General features: G+C 44.1%; 1 protein-coding gene across 1 annotated transcript in view; it reads left to right on the top strand.

The window, feature by feature from the left end:
* The first annotated feature begins 8462 nt into the window (after positions 1-8462).
* Positions 8463-24252, top strand: part of ST6GALNAC3 (ST6 N-acetylgalactosaminide alpha-2,6-sialyltransferase 3) — a 1741316-nt gene continuing 1725526 nt past the window's right edge. The window contains exon 1 of the mRNA XM_078645280.1: positions 8463-8618. Within this exon, the coding sequence (XP_078501406.1) occupies positions 8601-8618 (18 nt within the window). The 5' untranslated portion in view covers positions 8463-8600. The remainder of the gene's footprint in view (positions 8619-24252) is intronic.

The raw sequence follows: 24252 nt of genomic DNA, 5'->3' as shown, positions 1-24252 counted from the left end.
AGGGTCAGTCCGATCTGCACAGTATAATGTGGACGATTATTACGTAGAGCATGAGACTGTTGTAAATGACCATTACTAGGACAGCCAACGACAAAGAGAGGGAGTAGTGTCAGTTCCGGTCGATCAGAGTGGGCCTTACGTTGCAGTGGCTACATCGGGTGTAGTTGAGCCTTTTCTGTTAGACACTGGTGCGACGAAAAGTTCCATCATGCATTCGAAACTCCCTGGCGCACCTTTGTCTGGCTTAACGAACGTTTCCGTTGGATTCTCTGGTGCCCCTGTTAGCAACCCAGTCTCTAGTCCTTTGCCTCTTATGATTGGTCCTCGTGAGCTAACGGCTCCACTGATTCTATCTACAGGTTGTGGTGAAAATCTTTTGGGCCTGGATTTGTTGAAACGATTATATGCAACATTGTATTGTTCCCCCGAAGGAGTAGAGCTTACATTGGGACGGAGAGTGATCTCTCCAATGTATTTATCGGTCGATAAATTCCCACCGGAATTGAATTCCCTCCCTGCGTCCTTATGGGCCACAGGTCCCAATGATGTGGGCCTGTTAGACATTCCACCCTATGTGATTCAATTGAAACCAAATGCGCGATTACCACGTTTACCTCAATATCGTATTTCTCTTGAGGGCGAACGAGCGCTGTTAGCAATCGTTCATGATCTCATTGGAAAAGGTGTTGTTGAAGAAACTCGTGGAAACGTGTGTAATAGCCCTGTATTACCAATTCTGAAACGAACTGACCCAACTAAACTTCCTGTGTATCGTTTTGTAATAGACTTAAGAGAAGTAAACAAAATAGTGGTTCCACAATTTCCTGTAGTTCCCGACATTACGGCTTTACTAACAATGATTCCGGCATCTGCCTCCTGGTTCACAGTGATCGATCTAAAGAATGCTTTCTTTAGCATCCCAATTGCAGAGGAAAGCAGAGACCTATTCGGATTCTCATTAGGTGGTCGCAGTTTTAGGTTAAAACGCGCTCCACAGGGCTACTGTGAGAGTCCGTCAATCTACAGCCAAGCACTTAAAGGTCAACTTGATGCCTTTGTATTACCTAAAGGTGCAGCTTTGATTCAATACGTTGATGATCTTTTAGTGGCAGCTGATACAGAAGCTATTTGCAAAACGGCTACAGTATCATTGTTACATTATCTACATAACTTACACCACAAGGTATCGCCTTCAAAGCTACAGTATTGTTGTCAAGCAGTTACCTATCTAGGTCACTTATTGTCAAGAGAAGGGAGAAGGTTGACCCCAGAGAGAATTGCAGCGATTACCCGAATGACTGTGCCAAAAACCCAGAGAGAAGTTCGTGCCTTTTTAGGTATTACGTCCTATTGCAGACAATGGATTCCAAATTTTTCACTGTTGGCGAAACCATTGATAGCCCTTACGTGCAAGGATGTTTCATCCCCATTGCCTTGGACTGAAGAGTGTCAGAGAAGTTTTTCTGAATTACGTGATGCGTTGTGTTCGGCTCCTGTGTTGGGCACTCCTGATTACAGTAAGCCGTTTACACTATACGTTCACGAGAGGGATGGTTGTGCGTTGAGTGTTCTGACACAACCTTTTGGTGGTAAGCAACGCCCATGTGCCTATTTTTCTTCGACTTTAGACCCAGTAGCAAGAGCCTTGCCAAGTTGTTTAAGAGCAACAGCGGCAGCTGCGGCGTCCATTCGACAGTCCGCAGGTTTAGTTATGGATAATATGCTCACGGTAATGGTTCCGCATGCAGTTGACACTCTATTGAATCGAACGAAAACTCAACATCTGACGAGCGCAAGATTGTCTGGATATGAGTTGACGTTGCTGGCCAGTCACATACGGATAAAACGATGTAATGTGTTGAATCCAGCAACATTGCTGCCGATTGACACAGAATCAAATGGTGAAGCAGTACATGACTGCTATCTCAGAACTGAGGAGGAAACTAAGGGTCGTATTGACCTAAAAGATACTCCATTGACAGATCCCGATGGTACTTTGTATGTGGATGGTTCTTGTTTCAAGTTGCCGAACGGTGATGTGACGACTGCATATGCTGTAGTTACATTGAGAACGATTGTGGAAAGCGAAAGACTAAGTCAGAATTCGGCTCAGGCTGCCGAGTTAATCGCTTTGACGAGAGCGTGTGTGTTGTCTAAAGATAAACGGGTGAATGTGTTTACAGATAGTCAGTATGCGTTTGGTGTGGCACATAGTTTTGGACGACTATGGAGAGAGAGAGGATTCCTTACGTCGCATGGCACGAAGATTCAACATGGTCAGCTTGTAAATGATCTTTTAGATGCACTCACATTGCCTAAACAAGTGGCCATAGTCAAATGTAGCGCACATCAGAAAGTAACGGACGATGTGGGTCGTGGTAATGCGTTTGCGGATGAAACGGCTAAAGAGACGGCTAAAGATTTGACAAACAGAATGTATGTTACGAGCTCAGTGAGATGGCCAACAGAGACTGGTATGTGTAAAGACCCATTTGAAAGCGTGAAAGGAATACAGAATGAAGCCACTGAGACGGAAAGGACTAAATGGAGAGAGAGCACGGGAAGATTAGATGAGAATGGATGTTGGGTTGATCTATCAGAGAAACAGAGATGGATGTTACCGGATGCGTATGTGCTCGCTGTTGTTACAATGGCTCATGGTATGGCGCACATCAACACGAAAGGTATATGCAAGTTGTTGTCTCATGTATGGAAGAATGATGGGATTACTAAGTGTGCTGAGAGAGTGGTTAAAAATTGTATGGTGTGTTTGATGCACAATCCTGGTAAGGGCACCCCCACTCCACCTGGTCATTTTGCCCCTCCTACGTACCCTTTCGAAGTTATCCAGTTGGACTTTATCCACATGGACCGATGTAATAACTTGAAGTATGTGTTGGTTGTGGTGTGTGCATTCTCTAGGTGGATTGAGGCCTACCCCCTTAAGGATAATACGGCTTTATCCACGGCAAAAATTTTGCTCAAAGAGTATTTTCCCCGCTACGGAATGCCTCGGGTCGTATGGTCGGACAACGGAAGTGAGTTTGTTGGGAGTGTGATGAAGAGTGTGTGTCGCGGTTTAGGGATAGTACAAAAATTTCATAGTGCAAACCATCCACAATCAGCAGGCTTGGTGGAGGGATATAATGGCACTCTAAAACTGAAATTGGCTAAAATTCAGGCAACAACTGGTTTATCTTGGCCCGACGCTTTGCCTCTGGCTCTCCTGTCGACCAGGGCAACTGTACACTCTCGAGTAGGGCTCAGCCCATATGAGATTGTGTTCGGTCGTCCTGCTAATATGGGGAGTCCCAAGACCTAAGGAAGTTGACAGAATTGAATACCCTATGTTGATTGATTATCTCTATGATCTGACTGCTAAATTGAGTTTGATTCATCAACAGGTCTTTGAGTCTCTGCCATCACAAACAGAGGGTCCTGGTCATCGACTTCAACCAGGGGACTGGGTCCTCGTCAGAAACTACGGACGAAAACGAAACCTTGAACCAAGATTTGTGGGCCCGTTTCAGGTACAGCTGGCTACGAGAACGGCGGTTCGACTACACGGACGTCGGAACTGGGTACATGCTACCCACACGAAGAGAGTCCCGCTTCCTTTGCCATCGGACACCTGGATAAGAAGAGGTCTTTCTTCATCTGAGACCGACACTGCACCACGTTTCGTTCCATTCAGCGAAGCTCGGCTTGTATCTGACACCGTTGCTGACTCCTCTCAAACAATTTCCTCCACGTCAACCTTGGAGAATTTGACTGTTGAACAATTGCCTGAACAATTGAACACTCCTTTGCCGTCCAATCCATTGTTTGAAGATCAGACTCGCCCTGGAAGTAGCCGATATTTTCTTCGTCCACGAACAAGCCATAAATAAAAAGATTTTTTTTGTTTATAGGTTCTACGTTACTCTGAAAACAGTGGACATTATATATATTGTGTATCTTTTTCTTTTTCGTACAGCCAAGAACATTATCTAGCTAGAACCTACCATCCAGGTTGACCGTAAGGCCGTGCGGGTACTTCCTTCTGTTTAGCAGCTATCGACACAAGGTTGGTTTCTATTATCAATTTCTGGGAATTCCTGGGAATTGATAACCGCTACTCAGAACGAAGTGCGTCAAGAACGTCGCGGACGGTCGTTAGGGGATGGAATCATCATTGTCTGAGCTGTCGAAAAGAGAAGAAATGTTGGCGCAAAGATCTACATTGCAGAAAATATGTCATACAAAATGGTTTTTCTCACAAGTAATCATACTGTTTCTCACCATATCTATGCTATTGGTAGGAGGAATATATTATGGGTCTCAGTTCTTATTGTCTTCTGATACACCTACTCTTCCATCTCATGATCAATATTTCATTTCTACTGTTTCTCCACATTCCTTTTATCCTCTGCCTCAACACGAACAAATCAGACGTGCGGAATTCAGAAACAACTCCTTTATACAACTCCTGCATCAGCATCAGTTAGTGGTAAACACTACCAATTGTTGGGTGTGTGGGTTAATGCCACATACTATGGATAAAGGTATTCCGTACCTAGTTCTGCCTTATAGTGCACAAGGGTCAGCTCGAGCATTACAAACTATGTTCCGTAGCGCACTAGATTCCTACCCCCATCGAGAACCACACTCAGCAAACTCTGGTCCTGGCCCGTACCACAAGACTCTGGCGAGAGCTATTGCAGACTTAGATAGAGATATTTTTGACGCATCACTCATCCCAGAGGAAGAGGTGCGAGCATATAAGGAACTAAGTGAAGCTGAGTACAGCTTATCAGTGGGTGAGAGGCAGCTTAAAAGCTCGCCACCGATATGGATTGTACCTCACCTTGGTAATTTCTGCTTGAAAGGTCTTGGTCGAAATCCGAGAGCTCAGTTTGGGGAGAGTGCTTGTACCGAGACATATGTCTTACCGACACTCTCCTCCCCTGTCTTCCTACCTGCCAAGGGTACCTACTTTGTATGTTATGATCGAGCCTACACGTGGTTACCTCATGACTTCTCGGGTACCTGCTATATTGCAAATCTTTTGCCTCCGACCTTCACTGTGGCCTCTGATTATCACAGAAATAGAATTGTAAGAGGTGTGATTAGCAAAGAAGATACTTCCGGACAAGAGGCGGGAGACTTCTTTAAGGGTTTCCTACCGTTCTGGGGACCGATGGTTAATAGCAGGAACCTGAGACAGTTAACTCGTGTAGTAGAATCAACTGCCAACATAACTGCAAATGCCCTTGGAAATTTAACAGCCGAAGTCCAGGCGGATAGACTGATGACGTTGCAGAACCGTATGGTTCTAGATATCGTTCTAGCAGATAGAGGTGGGGTTTGTAAAGTCATCCATTCGAGCTGCTGCATATTCATACCTGATAACGCTCCAACGGTTTATCAAGCCATCTCTAAGTTGCACAAAATTTCGGAGTCCATACACGTGGATGAAGGAAATTGGACGCTTCTGGGATGGTTTTGGGGTCTGATATCGACTTGGGGTTGGAAGATTCTGATGATCATAGGGATTGTTGTGACATTTCTGTTCTCATGTTGTCTTTGTGTGCAATGTGGTCCTGCCTTATGTGGCCTTTGTGCTACGACGTGTATAAGACAGCCCGTTGTCACCAAAGAGGCATTGAAGGATCGAATAATGTATCAACAACATCTGAGTGATCTGATGAGTATCGAAATCGATTATGATTCCGACTAGTGCTTGCCTACATGAGGGCAAAAGGACCGTCTGAGGTTCCGTAAAAATTATTACGATGTTCTGGGCATTACCGAATATGGATAAGTTTGGTATCTACGAACCGCAAATGACGAGTTCGGCAAGTGTGCGAAATTTCGCTACACTACCTGCCAGGGTTCGTCTAATATTACGCGTTCTTCATCTGAACCCTCGGGTTCCATTTTAGATACGGCATCCATTTTGTTTCTTGCCCTCACGTAGTCAGCGAGCAGATAACTGTTCGCCCCCTGACCCTCTAGTTCCCAAGCCTAACGGAAGACGCATATTCCTTTCATGCGTCTTTATGGCCGGAGGAATGACACAGCAAAGGCAAATGGCTCAGCTTGAGGGTAATCTGGTCGTGCCGGCTTATTGTGACAGCCTTGCAGGCGATGGATCCAACTCTTTGATCCTACGATCATGCTTCCGATATTACCCCCACACTCTTTTCTCTACACGTGTCTGACTTCCTTGCAGCTGTTCTTGTCTCTTCTTCTTTGTCATTTACAACTCTAATGGGTGTGCCTAATGGTGGGAAGATGTACTTTTACAGTTGGGAACCGGCATAGCTATTGTAATGATGTTCCGGGATTCTGAACACATGAAAGCGACCCTTTTTGAAACCTACTGTGGGAACCGGATTATAATCTTTTGTCCACATGTTATGCAATGGTAACACTCTGTATAAAAGAGAGCGACCTACAACCTCAAATTGAAGCAGACTCTCAGAACCTACACACTGTTGTACTTCTTGTGACTTTTGCCTCCCTGCAGTAATAAACGCTGATCTTTGACGCCGAAGGAAGTTTCCCGTGTCTCTGTAATTTGTGCGCCGAAACAGGTATCCCATGAAGGTTATAGGTGTTGTTCCCTGGCACCGCTGGTACTGTTAAAAGTCCAGTCCTTCACTCCCTTCCATATTAATTAAAACCCCAGAGAGGTGGTGATCACCGGGACCTAAAGAGCTTCAGGAGGGGAGCCCTACTCTTTTTTTTTTAGAAACTGCCCCTGGCCACCCAGGGGCGATTTACAAAACAAGCTCAGACGCCCACGCTTGTTGTTTTTTTTTGTGAGACTCAGCTGAAGCTGTGTCCCAAAATGGCTGCCAATACTTCCTGGTTGAAGTATTGGAAATCAATCAGAGCTTTGAATTTCCCCGCACAACCTTTTCATTATTTGCCAATTATCTGCAATCGTAGCTTTTCAAATTTAGATTTCTTTTAATTTCTCAAAAACTACTCAACAGATTTACTCCAAATAACAAAAAGCACAATCAATGTACCAAATGCTAGCTTTCTGCCTAATTTGGTGTAATTACATTCAGCAGATTGGGCTATAGCCTGTTCAAATCTCCTACTGGAATTAACATGGGAAATCCACTATTTTGACTTCCCCTTTTTCTTGCCCCCACTTGACGGATCACCCTGAATTTTCTGTAATCCGTCACAATTTTTGGGGGGAAACGTTTTTGGGGAAAAGTTTGTGAAGATTCGTCAAACAGCACCAAAGATATCGGCAAGTCAAAAAACGCTTTTCATATAGAAACATGGTCCTAACTATAACTACCTACTGGCCTCCGCCAGTAGATAATATACAGGTACATGTATGCATGTATATCACTGCATACTTAGATGTGTGGATAAGTCTCTAATCGTGGACTTACCCCAACCCTTTCTGACTACTTTGAACTCCCAAACATCCGTTTCAAACTTCCCCCTCTCTTTTAGCCAATTCACCCAACTAACAGGAGCACATGTCCACTGCTCCCAAACCAATCTACAAGTTCCTTTTCTAATCCACTCCAATTATTCTGTTCCTGCCCAAAACACTACAAAATGCATGAGAAATCAAGACCACAAAACTAACACATCTACCCACAAGTAATCCACAAGGGTAAAAGGAAGCACATATTAGTAATCTCCTAACTATTCAACTCTAATCTTGGGTTTCAGAGTAGCAAAGTGCTTCAATGCCTCAGCAGGTATAGAAAGCGCTATATAAATGCAATTAAGAATTACAATTACATGCTAAAGCGTTGCGATGCATACTGCACTGCATGCTTCTGAACCTCACTCATCTCAATCAACAAATCCCCACATGGGTGATTCTACGCGCAAAATTCTCCGAAACATATACTGTAAAAGGGTGCCCTAGGATTGATTCGAATTGGAGCGCTTTGTGGCGTCATCAGGCGTACGAAGCGCTATATAAATGTGACAATACAATAACATTCTACACAATAGTAATGACTGTATTGAAAATTGCCAAGTTTAAAAATATTAATTTGAACTGTAGCGTGGTTCAACTTCAGAAAATGTCAATGCATATGTAATCCATGTCCTTTTGCAGAGAATTTCAGACACATTCTTCTAAGGAAAAGAAAGTTTCAGTACAAATGTTTATAAAGTTTAAAATGTTGCCTGGTACATTGCGTGTATTTCTTCCGAATGCGTTGGATTAAAACAAATATTTTTAAATGATTTGTCAAAGCACATGCAAGTCTTAATGCTGACTCGCTTATACAAAAAATTGCTCCTACAGGAAAACAACACATGCTGCGTGGTGCAAAAATGCCAGCATCCAGACAATCTCCATGCAAGAGCTATGAATCAAAGCATGTCACGTGGCTGAGGGGAGGTGCTGCTCTGGCCCCCAGCCAGTGGCAGGCGCTGAGAGGCGGAACACACCGGGCACGAGAAGCCTAATATGAAGGGAGGACCTCCGAATTGTGGTACCTCTGTTTGGATCTGTAGGAATGCGGGGTTTAGCTGTCTCGCCGCAGCACCAACGCGATGCCTGACGCTGGAACAGTCACGAAGCAGAGGCTGCCTGCTCTGTGCTAGGGAGGCAACAACGGGGGAACATGGCCTGCGTTTTAAAGGTACACCTCTATCTGTTGCTTTACATTATTTCAACGGAGGAGTCTGTTGTTGCTATGAAACAGGCATTCGTTACTGGCTGCACCCTGAAGATGGGTGTGTTTTTCGTTTTGTTGTAAGAGACATGGAAACAAAACATGTGTCCAGCTGTGCGGGTTTCCTTTCCTGCATTGTCAAGACTGCAGGCTATCAGCTTGTGGAAAATGTGTGCAGAATAACGGCTGAGGAAGAGCGAGGGCTTAGATGGGGGAGTCTTAACTTTCAGACCCAATACCCGACGGATAATGAACATGAAGTTAGTTAGCAGCTTTTCATGGGGCACAGCAGAATGTCACAATTTAACTGGGAAGTTAGCAGATTCTGTGTCGAGGATATTTTGTTTGTTTAAAACACGGATCATTTGACATTATAAATAATGTTCTGAATTATACTAGTGTTCATTTTTTATTTCAAAACTAAAATGCCATAAAGCATTCGTCTTCGGCTGAACATCTAACCCCGTTTTGCGTGTAAGGCATTCGAGTGTTTTCAAACACATGTTTCTGCTGTACACTTTCCTCAGAGTTGAGGAAGGAAATCACCTCAATTTGACCCCCGTGAAATTTCACAAGAAAGTGTATGCATTACAAGAGAGCTGATATTATATATACCTCAGTAAAAAAGCAATACAGCTGCACAGTGGTCTTAGATTGGGAATGGTAAATAAAAGAGTCTTGGAGTCACAAAATGAAGATTAGGTGACAAAGACAAATATCTCGTCTACCTTGTGAGCTGTAACGTGAAGTATCTTGTCTTTCTCTGGATATTTAATGATTATTCTTGGAGTCTGGAATGCGTGTAATTCCTTTTTAAAGAGTATTTGTCTTTTTAAGTTTCTTACTGACTGTTCCTCTAAATGTGAAATGTAGTTGAATGTTCTCCAATCCTGTATCCAAACACCTTGTTTAAAAAGGATTAAAAAGTTAATTAGACTGTGAAATAACGTTGTCTTTCTGTGCTGAAAATATGTTGTTGTGGGACATTAAGTGTTGCTTCTGTAGCGTGATCTTTCTAAAATAGTATAATTCAGTGTCACCAAAGTCAGCCTTATGCAAATGTCCACGTTGTTTAAGAGTGAAGTAAGTTGAGTAATTTAGCCACAGCTTGAGGTAGCAAAGGTTACTCTTGGATTACTTCTTTCAGTCCTTTTGTAATGATTTACAATCCTTGTGGTTAACCAAACCTATCATGTGAGCTTGTGAAATTTGGTGTAAACCTGATGGTTTTAGTCCCTGGTTAGTTGTGGTTGTTTAAAATCTCTTTACTAAAGCGATGCAGCTCTGAATATTCCAAAAGTTTGTTTCAAACAATTTTCACTGCAACATATTTTGGATCAAATGATGTATCGTTCAGTGATGCTATTGTGTTCAAAGTGCATGATACATCATTTCTGTTATTCTTGTGGCTTTGAAGAACTTAGGGCATCAGTCATTAACCCCTTTCATGCTCGGTATGGCCCCCGGCCATCATGCATCACGGTGGGCTTGTGCGGAGGACGGCAGGGGCCGTCTGAATCCCACCCACTTTTGAAATCGCCCGTACAGTGCGAAAATTCGCGCCTCATAAAAGTCGAAATTTGATTTTAAAATGTATTTCTCACATATGCTTGAATTAATCTCAACCACTGGTAATTACTCGGGACCGCTTCTCTTAGCATAACCTTTCTTGCTTTGAACAAAAATGTGTTTACTGATAACATGACTCTCTTGGTTGATGCAGATGGGTTCTGTTTGCCAAGACAACAAACAAAAAATAAAAAAACAATACAAATCTTGTAAAAAGTTCACAAAAGTCCACTAGAACTTCAGAAGAGCTAATATTTCTTTAAAAATCTAAAATGTGCCTGCCTGATGAAGAGTGATCTAAGCTCCTTGGATTAAACGTACTTCAGCGGGTAAGGTTTATGTGGCAAGATCCAACTAAATTGCTGTCTTATTTTTATTATATCTGCAGGTAAAATTGGCCTATGTTTAAATTGGTGTTTGTATCAGTGTTAAGAAATAATATTTCTTTAAAAATCTAAAATGTGCCTGCCTGATAAAGAGTGATCTAAGTTCCTTGGATTAAACGTACTTCAGCGAGTAAGGTTTATGTGGCAAGATCCAACTAAATTGCTGTCTTATTTTATTGTATCTGCAGGTAAAATTGGCCTATGATTTAAATTGGTGTTTGTATCAGTGTTAAGAACTTTTTGAAAATATATAGTATGTGATTACTATTACTTTCCTTAGTGTATCAAGTAGTGTGTGTCGGAAAAACATACTAGTTTTTATGAAGGCCCTCACCCACCAACCTAGTTGGTGGCATGCTTCATCATTGGGCCTCACCCAAGGCACCGAGTGTGCCTCGGGTGTGCTGTGACGTCTGTTTACAGCAGAGCAAAGTGTGTTTAGTGAGTGTGCAGTGATGGTGTTAAGAGTGAATTTAAAAACTGTCCAGAGGGTCCCAGTGTTCACAGAGTTTATTCGTGGGTCCTTGGCGGTATTAAAAGCAAGGCTAGTGGATGTGGTTGGAGAGACTTATGGCCTCCCACATCCAGTGTGGTCAACTAGTTTCAGCCAGGCCTTGTGTTTTTTTTTTTTTTTTTTTTTTTTTTTGGAGATTTATAGAGCGCATGGCTGCCCGAAGGCGTCCCAGCGCTATCTGAAATCCACTATGAGCTCCAGAGGTGGGGTCAGGAGGGGAGAAGACGAAGTCAGGGGAACAGCCATGTCTTCAAGGATTTGCGGAATGACAGGAGATTAGGTTGGGCCCGAAGGTCCGGTGGAAGAGTGTTCCACATCTTGGACGCCTGATATGAGAACTGCCGGCCTCCAAAGCGTGTTTTCTTAATCTTGGGTATTTTGGTCAGATGGGCGTTGGTTGAGCGTAGAGTTCTGTTAGTCGTATAGGGAGTCACAAGATTTTTCAGGACCGGCGGAGCTTTTCCATGCAGAATTTTGTGGGTTAGGCACATGGCCTTGAAATGCACCCTTTGCTCCACCGGGAGCCAATGGAGTTCTTTGAGTGCAGGTTTGGCTGAACACCATTTTTTTGTGCCTGTGAGAATTCGGGCGGCCGCATTTTGCACCACCTGTAACCTAGCTATGACTTTTTTTGGGGAACCAAGATATAAGGCGTTGCCATAGTCAAGTCTAGACTGTATAAGACCCTGAATGAGCAGTTTCCTCGCATGGAGAGGGAGGAGTGGGAGGATCTTATGGATGGTGCGGAGCAAGCCAAAGCATGTTCCTGCGGTTTTCATGGCCTGCGTATTGAGGGTAAGTTTGTCATCCAGCCAGATCCCCAAGCTTTTGATATCAGTTTTAGGGGTTGGTGGTGGGCCCATGCTGGGGGGCCATAGAGACTCTGGGCGAAAGTGGGCCTGGTTGCCCAATACCATTAGCTCAGTTTTGTCCCCGTTGAGCTTTAAGTGGGAGTCGCTCATCCAGCTGACTATATTCTCCAGGCAGGAGTATAGATCGATGGTGGGAGATTCGGACTGGCTAAGAGAAACAACCAGCTGTGTGTCGTCCGCGTAGGTCAGGAGTTTAATGCCATAGGGGACGACAATTTGTTCAAGAGGAGCCATGTATACGTTGAAGAGTGTAGGGCTCAATGAAGAGCCCTGAGGCACTCCGCAACGTATCGGGGTTTCCCTAGAAATGCAGTGTCCCTCTGCCACCTGAATGGAGCGGTTGTGGAGGAAGGATTTTAGCCATTCGAGGGCCATTCCCGTGATGGCGAGGTTTTCCAGGCGTTGGGCCAGAATGCTATATTAAATCTGGCTTTCGTCAGGACCTATGTGTGCAAAGTGAGTTAAAAAGGAGCTCTATACAGTATATATGCGTTCTTTAGTGTCGCACTCCCTAAGGTGCGATAGCTGTAAGAGGAGGTTTTCGTCTTAAGTTTGTACCTCTGGAAAAAAGTAGACAAACCAACATAAAAACACACACAATAGATGAGGACCATCACGGGCACAGTTATTTCAGTGACTTTGTTACGCTGTGCCTAAGTGATAGTCAGCGAAAACTGGAGGTGTTTAGCGGTTTGTGTTGGCATGTGGGTTAAACTGCCGAGATGCAAAACTACTCGGTATTGTGCTATAGGTTTCTCGCGGAGTATAAACAAATGTGACCAAGGTATTGACTGTGACAATAGTCAGGTGTTGTGCTTACTCTCATATTCTGGAGGGAAAACTCCATGAGTCCCTGGAGGGGGCTGCTGTTCCACCAACACATGTCCTCAAGAATGTCAACAAATGCACCCCTATCTTGACATGCATTTCTTATCAGTTCATTACTGAGAATCATTCGCCTCATTCATAACTTACAGCAAAAGTAATTCTGCCAATACTGGGATCCATACTATTAAAGCAATGCAGCTGGGTCCTGACCTGGGATCTATGCGTGATGTTTTCCCTTTCCTCTCACTGTAAAAGCCAAAGTGCCCATCACATCCCTATCTGGCAAGGTATCCATCATGGTAAAATATCCTCTCCCCATGTCGGGGCAAAGTTTAGAAAGTAAAGTATGAGGACTTCAATTAATTGTAATGTTAATACATTTGTTTAATGAGATACAATTAAATACATGTGACTTATTTTACTTGGTGTATTAATTCACTACATTGCTATGACACAATAACTGGAAACTTTGAGGAGTTAGTTTAATGATTCAAAACTCCTTGACAGCAGGTCACCATCAGTAGTAGATTACCAAGATTTTAAATTAGCTCTCCATGCAGTAGCAGCAGGTGAAATTACAAAGTATTGGGCGGGGGTAGGTGGGGAATGGGGATGGGGAGGAGTCAAATACAAAATAAAACACCTGCTTGCCACATCGCGCTCCTCGCTTCCCCAGGCACAGGCTCCCAGAGTGCACTGTGGCCACTCCTAATGCTGCTTTCATACTGCTGAAAGCAGCGTCGGAATTGGCCTGAGTGCTAATGAGTTGTGCTCCCACACAGACTGAGATCCTGTGCATGCTTTCTTCAACCCAGTAATGCAGCTGGTGTTGGAGAGAGCTTCACTGCACATGTGGGTTTGGCCGGCCTGAGACTGCTGGCCAAAGAAGAACAGCCAAACCCCCATGCACAGCGAAGGCAGTGCCCAACACTCCCCCCCTCCAGCTTGACACCACCCTGGACCCACTCCCAAGCCTCGAGAGAAAAATAAAATGATAATAAACCAAAGTTTATTATCGTTTTATTTTTCATTTTTTCGGCTGTTGGCAGGTGGGGTGATGCTCCTCCACCATAACGGAGGAGCTGCTGCCGCCCCCATGAAAAGGCAAAGCTGCCGCCCAAGAAGCATAGAACAGATTATCTTCTCAAAACACAATTTTCCCTTAGTCCAGATGAATGTAGACTTGTTTCAAGGTTCTGATGGACATTTAGCGGCAGACTTACCAACATTTTGCACTGATTTTGCATCATAAAAGTGACAGAAACCAGGGCAAAATGTTTATTTTGGACTTATTTTGCAGTTCAAAACTTGATTTGACCACAAAAGAGGGCTTAAATGAACCCAAAGTAGTGCTAGCATTGCTTGGCATTGGAGAGACATACCAAGGGTGGTACATGGGCATTCCTATGCAGCCACCATTGATTTTTGATGCAAAGCCACATTTCTTTGGGATATGTAGACAAGACTTTGCATCAAAAAATAGTACCTCCTTGAGGTTAGAGTTAAAAAGGAGAATTTCTTTAATTTCTCCAAACGCTTCTTACTTTGCATGTGTGCTGCTCTCCCATGAGGAGCAGGGTCACGACTCATTTTCTTATGGTTGGGTCTAAACTGGGGTGGCATGGCTAGCAATAGAACAATGGATTTAACCATGATCTCTGGACTGGGGGTGAATGTTTGATTTGTTCTGAATTCTGTCCATCATTTGTGTGTTTTTTGCTTTTGCTTTCTTGCACTATACAGCACACATCCAAAGTGGAAAGCTTTTTCAAGCATGTCTGGGCATGGTCATTTGCACTTGAAGGATAACTTTCCAGTATAAAACCTGTGCTTGCCATGACACAAAAACATTTGTACTATGACACAAAGGTCTGGGTGAGGTGCTAGGCATGCGTACAAAAAGGAGCTTAGAGGGGAAAAACCAGGTCGACCTCCCCTCGACAATCAATCAAAAAACATAAAGACCTGGTTTACAAGGCACCTCTTTTTAGGCCAAACAATTTCAAACGGGGGTGAGGATTCATAAAATGTAAATGCCATAAACTCCTCTCTTCTATATAATGAGGTAGTTACCCACCATTCTTATGCCTTCATTTAAAACAAAAAAAGTTTTTACAGATGGCAGTCATCACATTTTTTGTATATATCCCCATACATAAGAAATTGTACGAAGTGCAGAAAGATTCATAAAGAATTCAAAAGAATTTTAAAAAAAGTGTGAAAAGACAAGATGACCCCTCACGTTCGCACCACCAAATGTGCTCACTGGTTGGTACTCACCAGTTGTGCCCACTTTTATCATCATTGGTAGTCATCTTGTCTCAGAAAATGGTGTCCGAATCAAAAGAAGAACAAATAGGAAAGGTGCTGTGAAGTGAAAAGATTACATCCCACGATGCGACCCTGTGTTGTTCAAATTGAAGGAATGCACATTACTCAGACCAAACTTTATTATTCAACTGTGCACTCATTCAAGTTAAAAATCCAGTTGCTTTTCATGCAAACCGTTTCTTACTGCGCCAACATGTTTCATTGTCACATTCATTTTAGGGCAAATTCTTCGTGTCCAAGTACAGTGACTGCATGGTACTTGGAGATTTTAACATCCACATGGACCAACTTACGGATCCCAAACCCATAAGGCTGTACGAATCCCTAAGTATTTGAAATTTGAATCCCTATGTCACACTCCCCACCCATGATAAGGGTCACATTCTTGACCAGATCTTTTCGATGGCTAAGATTGAAATAGATGCACCCCTCTCCATTATTTGGTCTGATCACTTTATACTTACTTTTAAAATTCACAAGGAATTAGGAAGGTCTCAATCATATGGTAAGCCACGGGTGAGCTGTTTCAGGTCCTTTGGTCAGCTCACCTCGGAGGCACTAGCGAATTCAGTTAGGCAACATCCTATCCCTGTCAGTGGAAACATAGAAAACGACGTACGCTCTCTAGATAAGTGGCTCCTGGAGGGCTTCATGGAAGTAGCCCCTCCTAAAACAAGAGTAGGTACATTTTGGAGAGCCTCAGCCCCGTGGTTGAAGGAGGCTCTTAGAAAAAGTAAAAGTGCATGCAAGCAGCTTGAGAGAGTATGGAGGAAGAACTTTAACCCCACTAATAAAATTACTTATAAATCAGCTTTAGAAGCTCATTACGCCAAAGTCCATGAGCAAAATTTTTTTTTTCCTGTCTACGAAAATCTAACAGGCTGGAAACAGTAGCAAAGAACTCTTTCAAATTGTAATAGATTTTTCCAGCCCGATCACTATTAATAGCTGTTTCACCCCCACTCAGGAACGGACCACCCAGATTGTGAAATATTTTCTCAATAAAATGACAACTATTCAAAATTCTTTTGGGGATCTACCTCATGAAATGGATGGTGACACAGGGCTGCCTCCCCATGATGCCACTATTTTAGAAGCCGGGCCGAAGAGGCTGAAATGCCAGAAACCGGTCCCCGGTAGCTTGTCTCCTTTCTGGTGAAGAATTGGCTTGGTAGTTTGGTCTGCCCTGTTCCCATGATGCACTGGGCCAGGGACAGACTCATTTGCATATAGCCAGGTTCTGAGCTGGGATGGGGCAGTGAGATACATAACGGTGATGGATCAAGCCCTGATCTTTGGACTGGGTAAGAGTGGTCTGCTTAATTCAGACACTCTGTTCATCACCACCCCCTTTTCTGAATCGTTTTTGGCCACTATAGGTGTGGCAGGGTATACTCAGACATGAGTCCCTTTCTCACTGCTCCATCAGGATTCAAGCAAGCCGGGCCGAAGAGGCTGAAATGCCAGAAACCGGTCCCCGGTAGCTTGTCTCCTTTCTGGTGAAGAATTGGCTTGGTAGTTTGGTCTGCCCTGTTCCCATGATGCACTGGGCCAGGGACAGACTAATTTGCATATAGCCAGGTTCTGAGCTGGGATGGGGCAGTGAGATAAATAACGGTGATGGATCAAGCCCTGATCTTTGGACTGGGTAAGAGTGGTCTGCTTAATTCAGACACTCTGTTCATCACCACCCCCTTTTCTGAATCGTTTTTGGCCACTATAGGTGTGGCAGGGTATACTCAGACATGAGTCCCTTTCTCACTGCTCCATCAGGATTCAAGCAAGCCGGGCCGAAGAGGCTGAAATGCCAGAAACCGGTCCCCGGTAGCTTGTCTCCTTTCTGGTGAAGAATTGGCTTGGTAGTTTGGTCTGCCCTGTTCCCATGATGCACTGGGCCAGGGACAGACTAATTTGCATATAGCCAGGTTCTGAGCTGGGATGGGGCAGTGAGATAAATAACGGTGATGGATCAAGCCCTGATCTTTGGACTGGGTAAGAGTGGTCTGCTTAATTCAGACACTCTGTTCATCACCACCCCCTTTTCTGAATCGTTTTTGGCCACTATAGGTGTGGCAGGGTATACTCAGACATGAGTCCCTTTCTCACTGCTCCATCAGGATTCAAGCAAGCCGGGCCGAAGAGGCTGAAATGCCAGAAACCGGTCCCCGGTAGCTTGTCTCCTTTCTGGTGAAGAATTGTCTTGGTAGTTTGGTCTGCCCTGTTCCCATGATGCACTGGGCCAGGGACAGACTAATTTGCATATAGCCAGGTTCTGAGCTGGGATGGGGCAGTGAGATAAATAACGGTGATGGATCAAGCCCTGATCTTTGGACTGGGTAAGAGTGGTCTGCTTAATTCAGACACTCTGTTCATCACCACCCCCTTTTCTGAATCGTTTTTGGCCACTATAGGTGTGGCAGGGTATACTCAGACATGAGTCCCTTTCTCACTGCTCCATCAGGATTCAAGCAAGCCGGGCCGAAGAGGCTGAAATGCCAGAAACCGGTCCCCGGTAGCTTGTCTCCTTTCTGGTGAAGAATTGGCTTGGTAGTTTGGTCTACCCTGTTCCCATGATGCACTGGGCCAGGGACAGACTAATTTGCATATAGCCAGGTTCTGAGCTGGGATGGGGCAGTGAGATAAATAACGGTGATGGATCAAGCCCTGATCTTTGGACTGGGTAAGAGTGGTCTGCTTAATTCAGACACTCTGTTCATCACCCCCCCCTTTTCTGAATCGTTTTTGGCCACTATAGGTGTGGCAGGGTATACTCAGACATGAGTCCCTTTCTCACTGCTCCATCAGGATTCAAGCAAGCCGGGCCGAAGAGGCTGAAATGCCAGAAACCGGTCCCCGGTAGCTTGTCTCCTTTCTGGTGAAGAATTGGCTTGGTAGTTTGGTCTGCCCTGTTCCCATGATGCACTGGGCCAGGGACAGACTAATTTGCATATAGCCAGGTTCTGAGCTGGGATGGGGCAGTGAGATAAATAACGGTGATGGATCAAGCCCTGATCTTTGGACTGGGTAAGAGTGGTCTGCTTAATTCAGACACTCTGTTCATCACCACCCCCTTTTCTGAATCGTTTTTGGCCACTATAGGTGTGGCAGGGTATACTCAGACATGAGTCCCTTTCTCACTGCTCCATCAGGATTCAAGCAAGCCGGGCCGAAGAGGCTGAAATGCCAGAAACCGGTCCCCGGTAGCTTGTCTCCTTTCTGGTGAAGAATTGGCTTGGTAGTTTGGTCTGCCATGTTCCCATAATGCACTGGGCCAGGGACAGACTAATTTGCATATAGCCAGGTTCTGAGCTGGGATGGGGCAGTGAGATAAATAACGGTGATGGATCAAGCCCTGATCTTTGGACTGGGTAAGAGTGGTCTGCTTAATTCAGACACTCTGTTCATCACCACCCCCTTTTCTGAACTATTTTAGAAGGGGCTCTCTTACAGTTTCCCCCCACCTTGTTTGCCAAATCACTTAAAATCATGAGAGCACTGAAATCTGGACCCTTGCCCTGCGAAAGTTTTGGCATCTATAGCTGGGGTGATCAACCCTGTGGTCAACTCGTTCATGAACCTTTTGCTGACTGAGGGTACTATGCCCATTAGTTGGAAAGATGGGAAAATCTTACCACTTATAAAGAAACCCTCTGCAGACCTTACTGTAGTAAGCAATTACAGACCGATATCGCTGCTACCTTTTTTGTCAAAGGTTTTGGAGAGATATGTAAATAATGTCATAACTGATTTTATAGAGGCCAATCATGTTCTACACCCAAGTCAATCAGGGTTTAGAGCCAAATTCAGTACAGAGACAGTGCTACTTAAAATTTTAGAAACAATAAAAAGCATGCTCGATAGAGGAGGTAAAGCCGTACTGATACTATTAGACCTCTCTCCAGGCTTTGATACCGTGCCCCATGATCTACTTCTGCACAGACTTCGGGCCTGTGGTATTGGAGGAACGGTACTTCAGTGGCTTAATTCATATTTGGAAGACTGTCAGCAAACAGTATGGGGCCTCCCTTTTCAGCCCTCATCCCCTCCATGAAAGTAGGAGTTCCACAGGGATCTATTCTGAGCCCGTCCCTGTTTAATGTGTACATGGCACCCCTGGCACTGGCAGTAATATCCTACTCTGACGACACTCAGCTCCTGTTCGCGTATGAGAAAGACAGTATGCTGAGGGGAAGCGAGATAAATGCTTGCATGTCGAAGGTGTTTGCCTGGTTCAGACAGAACCAGTTGATGCGCAACTCTGAAAAATTGGGAATCATTTTTTTCGGGCATAATCCAGGTGAGGAATGGCGCTAGTGGTGGCCTCAGCATATGTCCCCTCCAGTCAGCGCAGTCACCATTGTAAAAATGTCTTGGAGTAAAACTAGACGTGGACATGTCCATGAGTCTCAGGTCCAAACTGTGGCCGGGACATGTTTTGAACTACTCAAAATGTTGAGGAATTTTCTTCCTCTTTACCAGTTCCTCACAGGAAAACTGTAGTCCAGGCCTTAATTACATCTAGACTGGATTAAGTCAATGTTTTGTACCTTGGCCTCTCCGACTATCTATTAGGTCGCCTTCAGGTGGTACAAAATGCTGCGGCACGTGCTGTCCTCATGGTAGGCCCCAGTACACATTTGACCCCTCACGTGATATCCTTGCACTGGCTTCCGGTGCGAAAGAGGATACATTTCCAAGCCCTAGTTCTGGCCTTTGAGCTTTTTCACAAAATAGGGACCCCTTACATCGGGAACAGAATTTAACATTATGCTCCCCTTAGACCCAGAGATCTTCTACCCAGCGACTGTCGCCAGTGCCAAATTTTGCTCGCTCTCGCATAGGGAGCCGCTCCTTTCAGGTGGTGGTCTCACAGCTGTGGAATAGCCTGCCGCCCTCTTTAAGACAGGTTCCGGATTTCCACAGTTTTAGGAGAAATTTAAAAACCTGTTTTTTTCAACGTCAGTAGAGATCTCCATGCCAGTCTGTTTTCACTGTTTCGGTCTATGGGTCCTTCTTAGCGCCTGGACACTCTGTTGAGTAGCCATGTGCTTTACAAGTGCCAAGTAACATAACACGTTTCCAAAGGGGATGATAAATGGAGTGTTGGAGCAAATCAAACACTCACCCCATGTCAACTGATCTGGGTTTTATCCATCATCATTCTTTAGCTCACTCCACTTCCCCAGTTCAGATATGGCCATATGCAAATCAGTCTGACCCTGTGCCTCATAGTAACAGTCCAGCCCGAACTGCCAAGCCATGTCTTCCCTGGACCGTAAACAAGCATCCTGGGACCGGTTTCTGGCTAATCGGCCGTCATCAGCCAGGCTAGCTTGAATCCAGTGGCAAAGTGAGCAAGGGACCCACGCCTGGGCATACCCTGCCAACTTAGGGCAAACAAAGCGATTCCAAAGGGGATGATGACGGAGCATTGGAGCAAATCAACACTCACCCCCAGTCAACTGATCTGGGTTTAATCCATCATCATTCTTTAGCTCACTCCACCACCCCAGTTCAGACATGGCCATATGCAAATCAGTTTGACCCTGTGCCTCATCGGAACAGTCCAGCCCAAACTGCCAAACCATGTCTTCCCTGGACTGGAAACAAGCATCCTTGGACCGGTTTCTGGCTAATCAGCCTTCATCAGCCAGGCTAGCTTGAATCCAATGGCAAAGTGAGCAAGGGACCCACGTCTGGGCATACCCTGCCAACTTAGGGCAAACAAAGTGATTCCAAAGGGGATGATGAACGGAGCATTGGAGCAAATCAAACACTCACCCTCAGTCAACTGATCTGGGTTTAATCCATCATATTCTTTAGCTCACATCACCCCCCCCCAGTTAAGACATGGCCATATGCTAATCAGTCTTACCCTGTGCCTCATGGGAACAGTCTAGCCCAAACTGCCAAGCCATGTCTTCCCTGGACCGGAAACAAGCATCCTGGGACCGGTTTCTGGCTAATCAGCCTTCATCAGCCAGGCTAGCTTGAATCCAGTGGCGAAGTGAGCAAGGGACCCACATCAGGGCATACCCTGCCAATTTAGGACGAACAAAACGATTCCAAAGGGGATGATGGACAGAGCGTTGGAGCAAATCAAACACTCACCCCCAGTCCACTGATCTGGATTTAATCCATCATCATTCTTTAGCTCACTCCACCACCCCAGTTCAGACATGGCATATGCAAATCAGTCTGACCCTGTGCCTCATGGGAACAGTCCAGCCCAAACTGCCATGCCATGTCTTCCAGGACCGGAAACAAGCATCCTGGGACCGGTTTCTGGCTAATCAGCCGTCATCCATGCCACTGGAATCAAGCTATCCTGGTTGATGAGGGCTGAAAGCCAGAAACCGGTCCTAGGATGCTTGTTTCCAGTCCAGGGAGGACCTGGCTTGGCAGTTCGGGCTGGACTGTTACCATGAGGCACAGGGTCAAGACTGATTTGCAAACGGCTGGGTTCAAACTGGAATGGTATGGTGAGCAAAAAAACGATGGATTTAGGCCCAGATCTCTGTACTGGGGTGAATGTATGGCATTGTTCTGCATTCTGTCTATCAACTGTTGTTTTTGCAAGTAACATAACACAGCATAACATTGGTCTTTTTCAGGCATCACTGCTAAAAGACAAAGTTTGTCTATGTTCAGGGCAGTTAAATCAACAGTTACCTTTCACATGAGAAATTCAACCAATATATAAAGATGGTAAAGTCTCCTCTTTTTGTAAGTAATGCCATGAATGTTCATGCTGCTTTAAAGAGGGCAGTAGATCTGTCCTAAAACCTGAAGGATCGACAAATATCTCTTTCCCATCCTTCCTATTATCAATTATGGTTTGGATGCCAAATAGTTCAAGGTCTGAGTGACAAATATCACACTTGTGTTTTTAGAGATTATAAAGAAACTGTTCATTACAGCTGTGCCTGCATCCTATGCAGTTCAGCAGGAGATATAGACCCCTGTGTTCCTGTATCATAGGTTTATATAGGGTTTATTTAGTACCTAAATAAAAGGACGAATTTAATGAATACTAGCTTTGTATTGCAACAATGTCCGATAGCACATTAAATTCAAATTGCTTTCGCTGGCTCCAGTAATTATTTTACTTAAATGTTTACATGAACATTTATTCTAATTTTAATGTTTGATATCAGAACTATTCAAAAGCACATTAAAGTTCCCTTGTGAAACCATATTCCAAGCACATTGTTGGGGTGTGCTCATAGAACAAGTGAGAGATGTAATTTGGTCCCCTTCTGGTGCAGGGGCATTTCTTGTTACAGTGTTTCGTACAGCGAGACCCAAAAGTTGGTATTTGCTATTTTTTCTGTAATAAAGTTACTAAAAGCAAGAGCACTTCCAATGGAGCATATAAGGGTCTGCGCAGTAGGAGGAAAGCACATGAAATATGTGTGTTGGGGCAGTTTGCATTCGAGTTTACCTTCACAGCAAGATCAGAAACAAAGTTTAGTCAAGGTTGTACAGCAATACTTTCAAAGGGTAAAGAAACATTGGCACCTGTTACCCTTCCTGTTTCAGAGGGTGGTTCTGTTAGCGTGGCCTCAGGGAGTGGCTAGCATGTTTCACACATCCCAACAGCAGGATGCACCAGCGATAGAGAAGATCACTTAAAGCAATATGTTTTTTACTCTCCCCTTTTAGGCTCACGGAGAATGCTACCATTTTACATGTACCTAAAGTTCTTCTTGATTGGAGCAGTCACATGGTTGCTTGGTTTCACAGGGTTCTGACGCACTTAAATCCCTATAGCTTTTTTGATTGTGGCCTACCTGTTTTTTGAACTACACTGTGAGTGAGTCTTGCTAATTGAGTCTGACTCACTGTAAGCTTTTATAAAATTGAGTGCCATTCAGCAGTGTCCACCTTTTAAAATAAGGTCCTTTGTTGTACAGCTGGGGTAGGAGGCTCAGTGCACACATGTGGGTCTACTTTATGACTCAGCCCATTATTTCGACTTGGGTAACCTGTTGGTGATGGAATCTTGAATGAATTGATCATGACCTGTTCAGGCCTTATCATTTAATTTAATATTTATAAAGGCATATTCCGATTTATTTTTGACTGCAATATGAGCCTATAGTTCTTTTGGTGTGATTCTGTCATGCTTCACTGTACACCTGTAATGCTTTACTGTATTGACAATGTAGGTGAAATCTGCACCAACATATTCGTTTTTTAAAGTTGTGTGCAACATCTCAACCCTCTTCTGATCAAAAAGTGTTGCATGCAAGCAAATGAGTGTTTTTTTATTTAGAGAATTCTGGACAGACTTGGGTTGTAATTATCTTTGCTAGTATGAGGGTGTCCACTAAAATTAGGACAAAGAATGGATTAGATTGTGGTGTACCCTGGTCTCAAATATTTAAAATAGCTAGAAAGTTTAGCAGTTTAGAGGATGTGTTTTACAGTACACATTTTATGCTATTTTTTGGCATAGCTCAGAAGTGTATTCAAAAACAACTGACTGTCATCTTAGAGTATGTTTAGAAGAATAAACTGCTGTGGACTGATGGTTACATCAGTCAAAGGAGTTGCCAAAATATGACTACTGCAGCAAGAAAATAAATAGCATAGGTTCTCCATGTAATCTTTTTTTTCAAGGTGTAATTGAGTGCTATTATTTTATTAGGGGCTGATGCAGTCTTTCCAATTTTCTTTATGGAGTACATGTCTTACTTCCCATGATTGCAATATGTGAGCGCAGGTGGTATCACAGCTGATCTATATGGCTGAACAGTGGGGGAATAAGGGGTTTAACAGCATGTAGATGTGTAACCTAGAAAAATGTTGGAGAAACTATGTGGAGAACTTTACTGGTGTCATTGCCAGGTACCCTGTTTTGCTTTCTCTTCAGAAAGAGGTACATTTGTTATGATATCACTGAGAATCAATACCCAGATTCTAAATCTGGTATTTCATTGCTATGATGTAGCAACCGTGAGAAACAAACCTTGATAACCACTGTTGCTCTGTCATAAAGGAATTCCATGCTGCTCTGTTTGAACTCATAGAGAGTCTGTTAGTATGGCTCTCCTCTCAGATGTAGAGCTGACAGCACAGCTTCGGGCAGGGGGGGA

The sequence above is a fragment of the Lissotriton helveticus genome, chromosome 1_1 (assembly GCF_964261635.1).
Source record: "Lissotriton helveticus chromosome 1_1, aLisHel1.1, whole genome shotgun sequence".
Lineage (NCBI taxonomy): Eukaryota > Metazoa > Chordata > Amphibia > Caudata > Salamandridae > Lissotriton > Lissotriton helveticus.
This window is presented reverse-complemented; position numbering and strand designations above follow the sequence as displayed.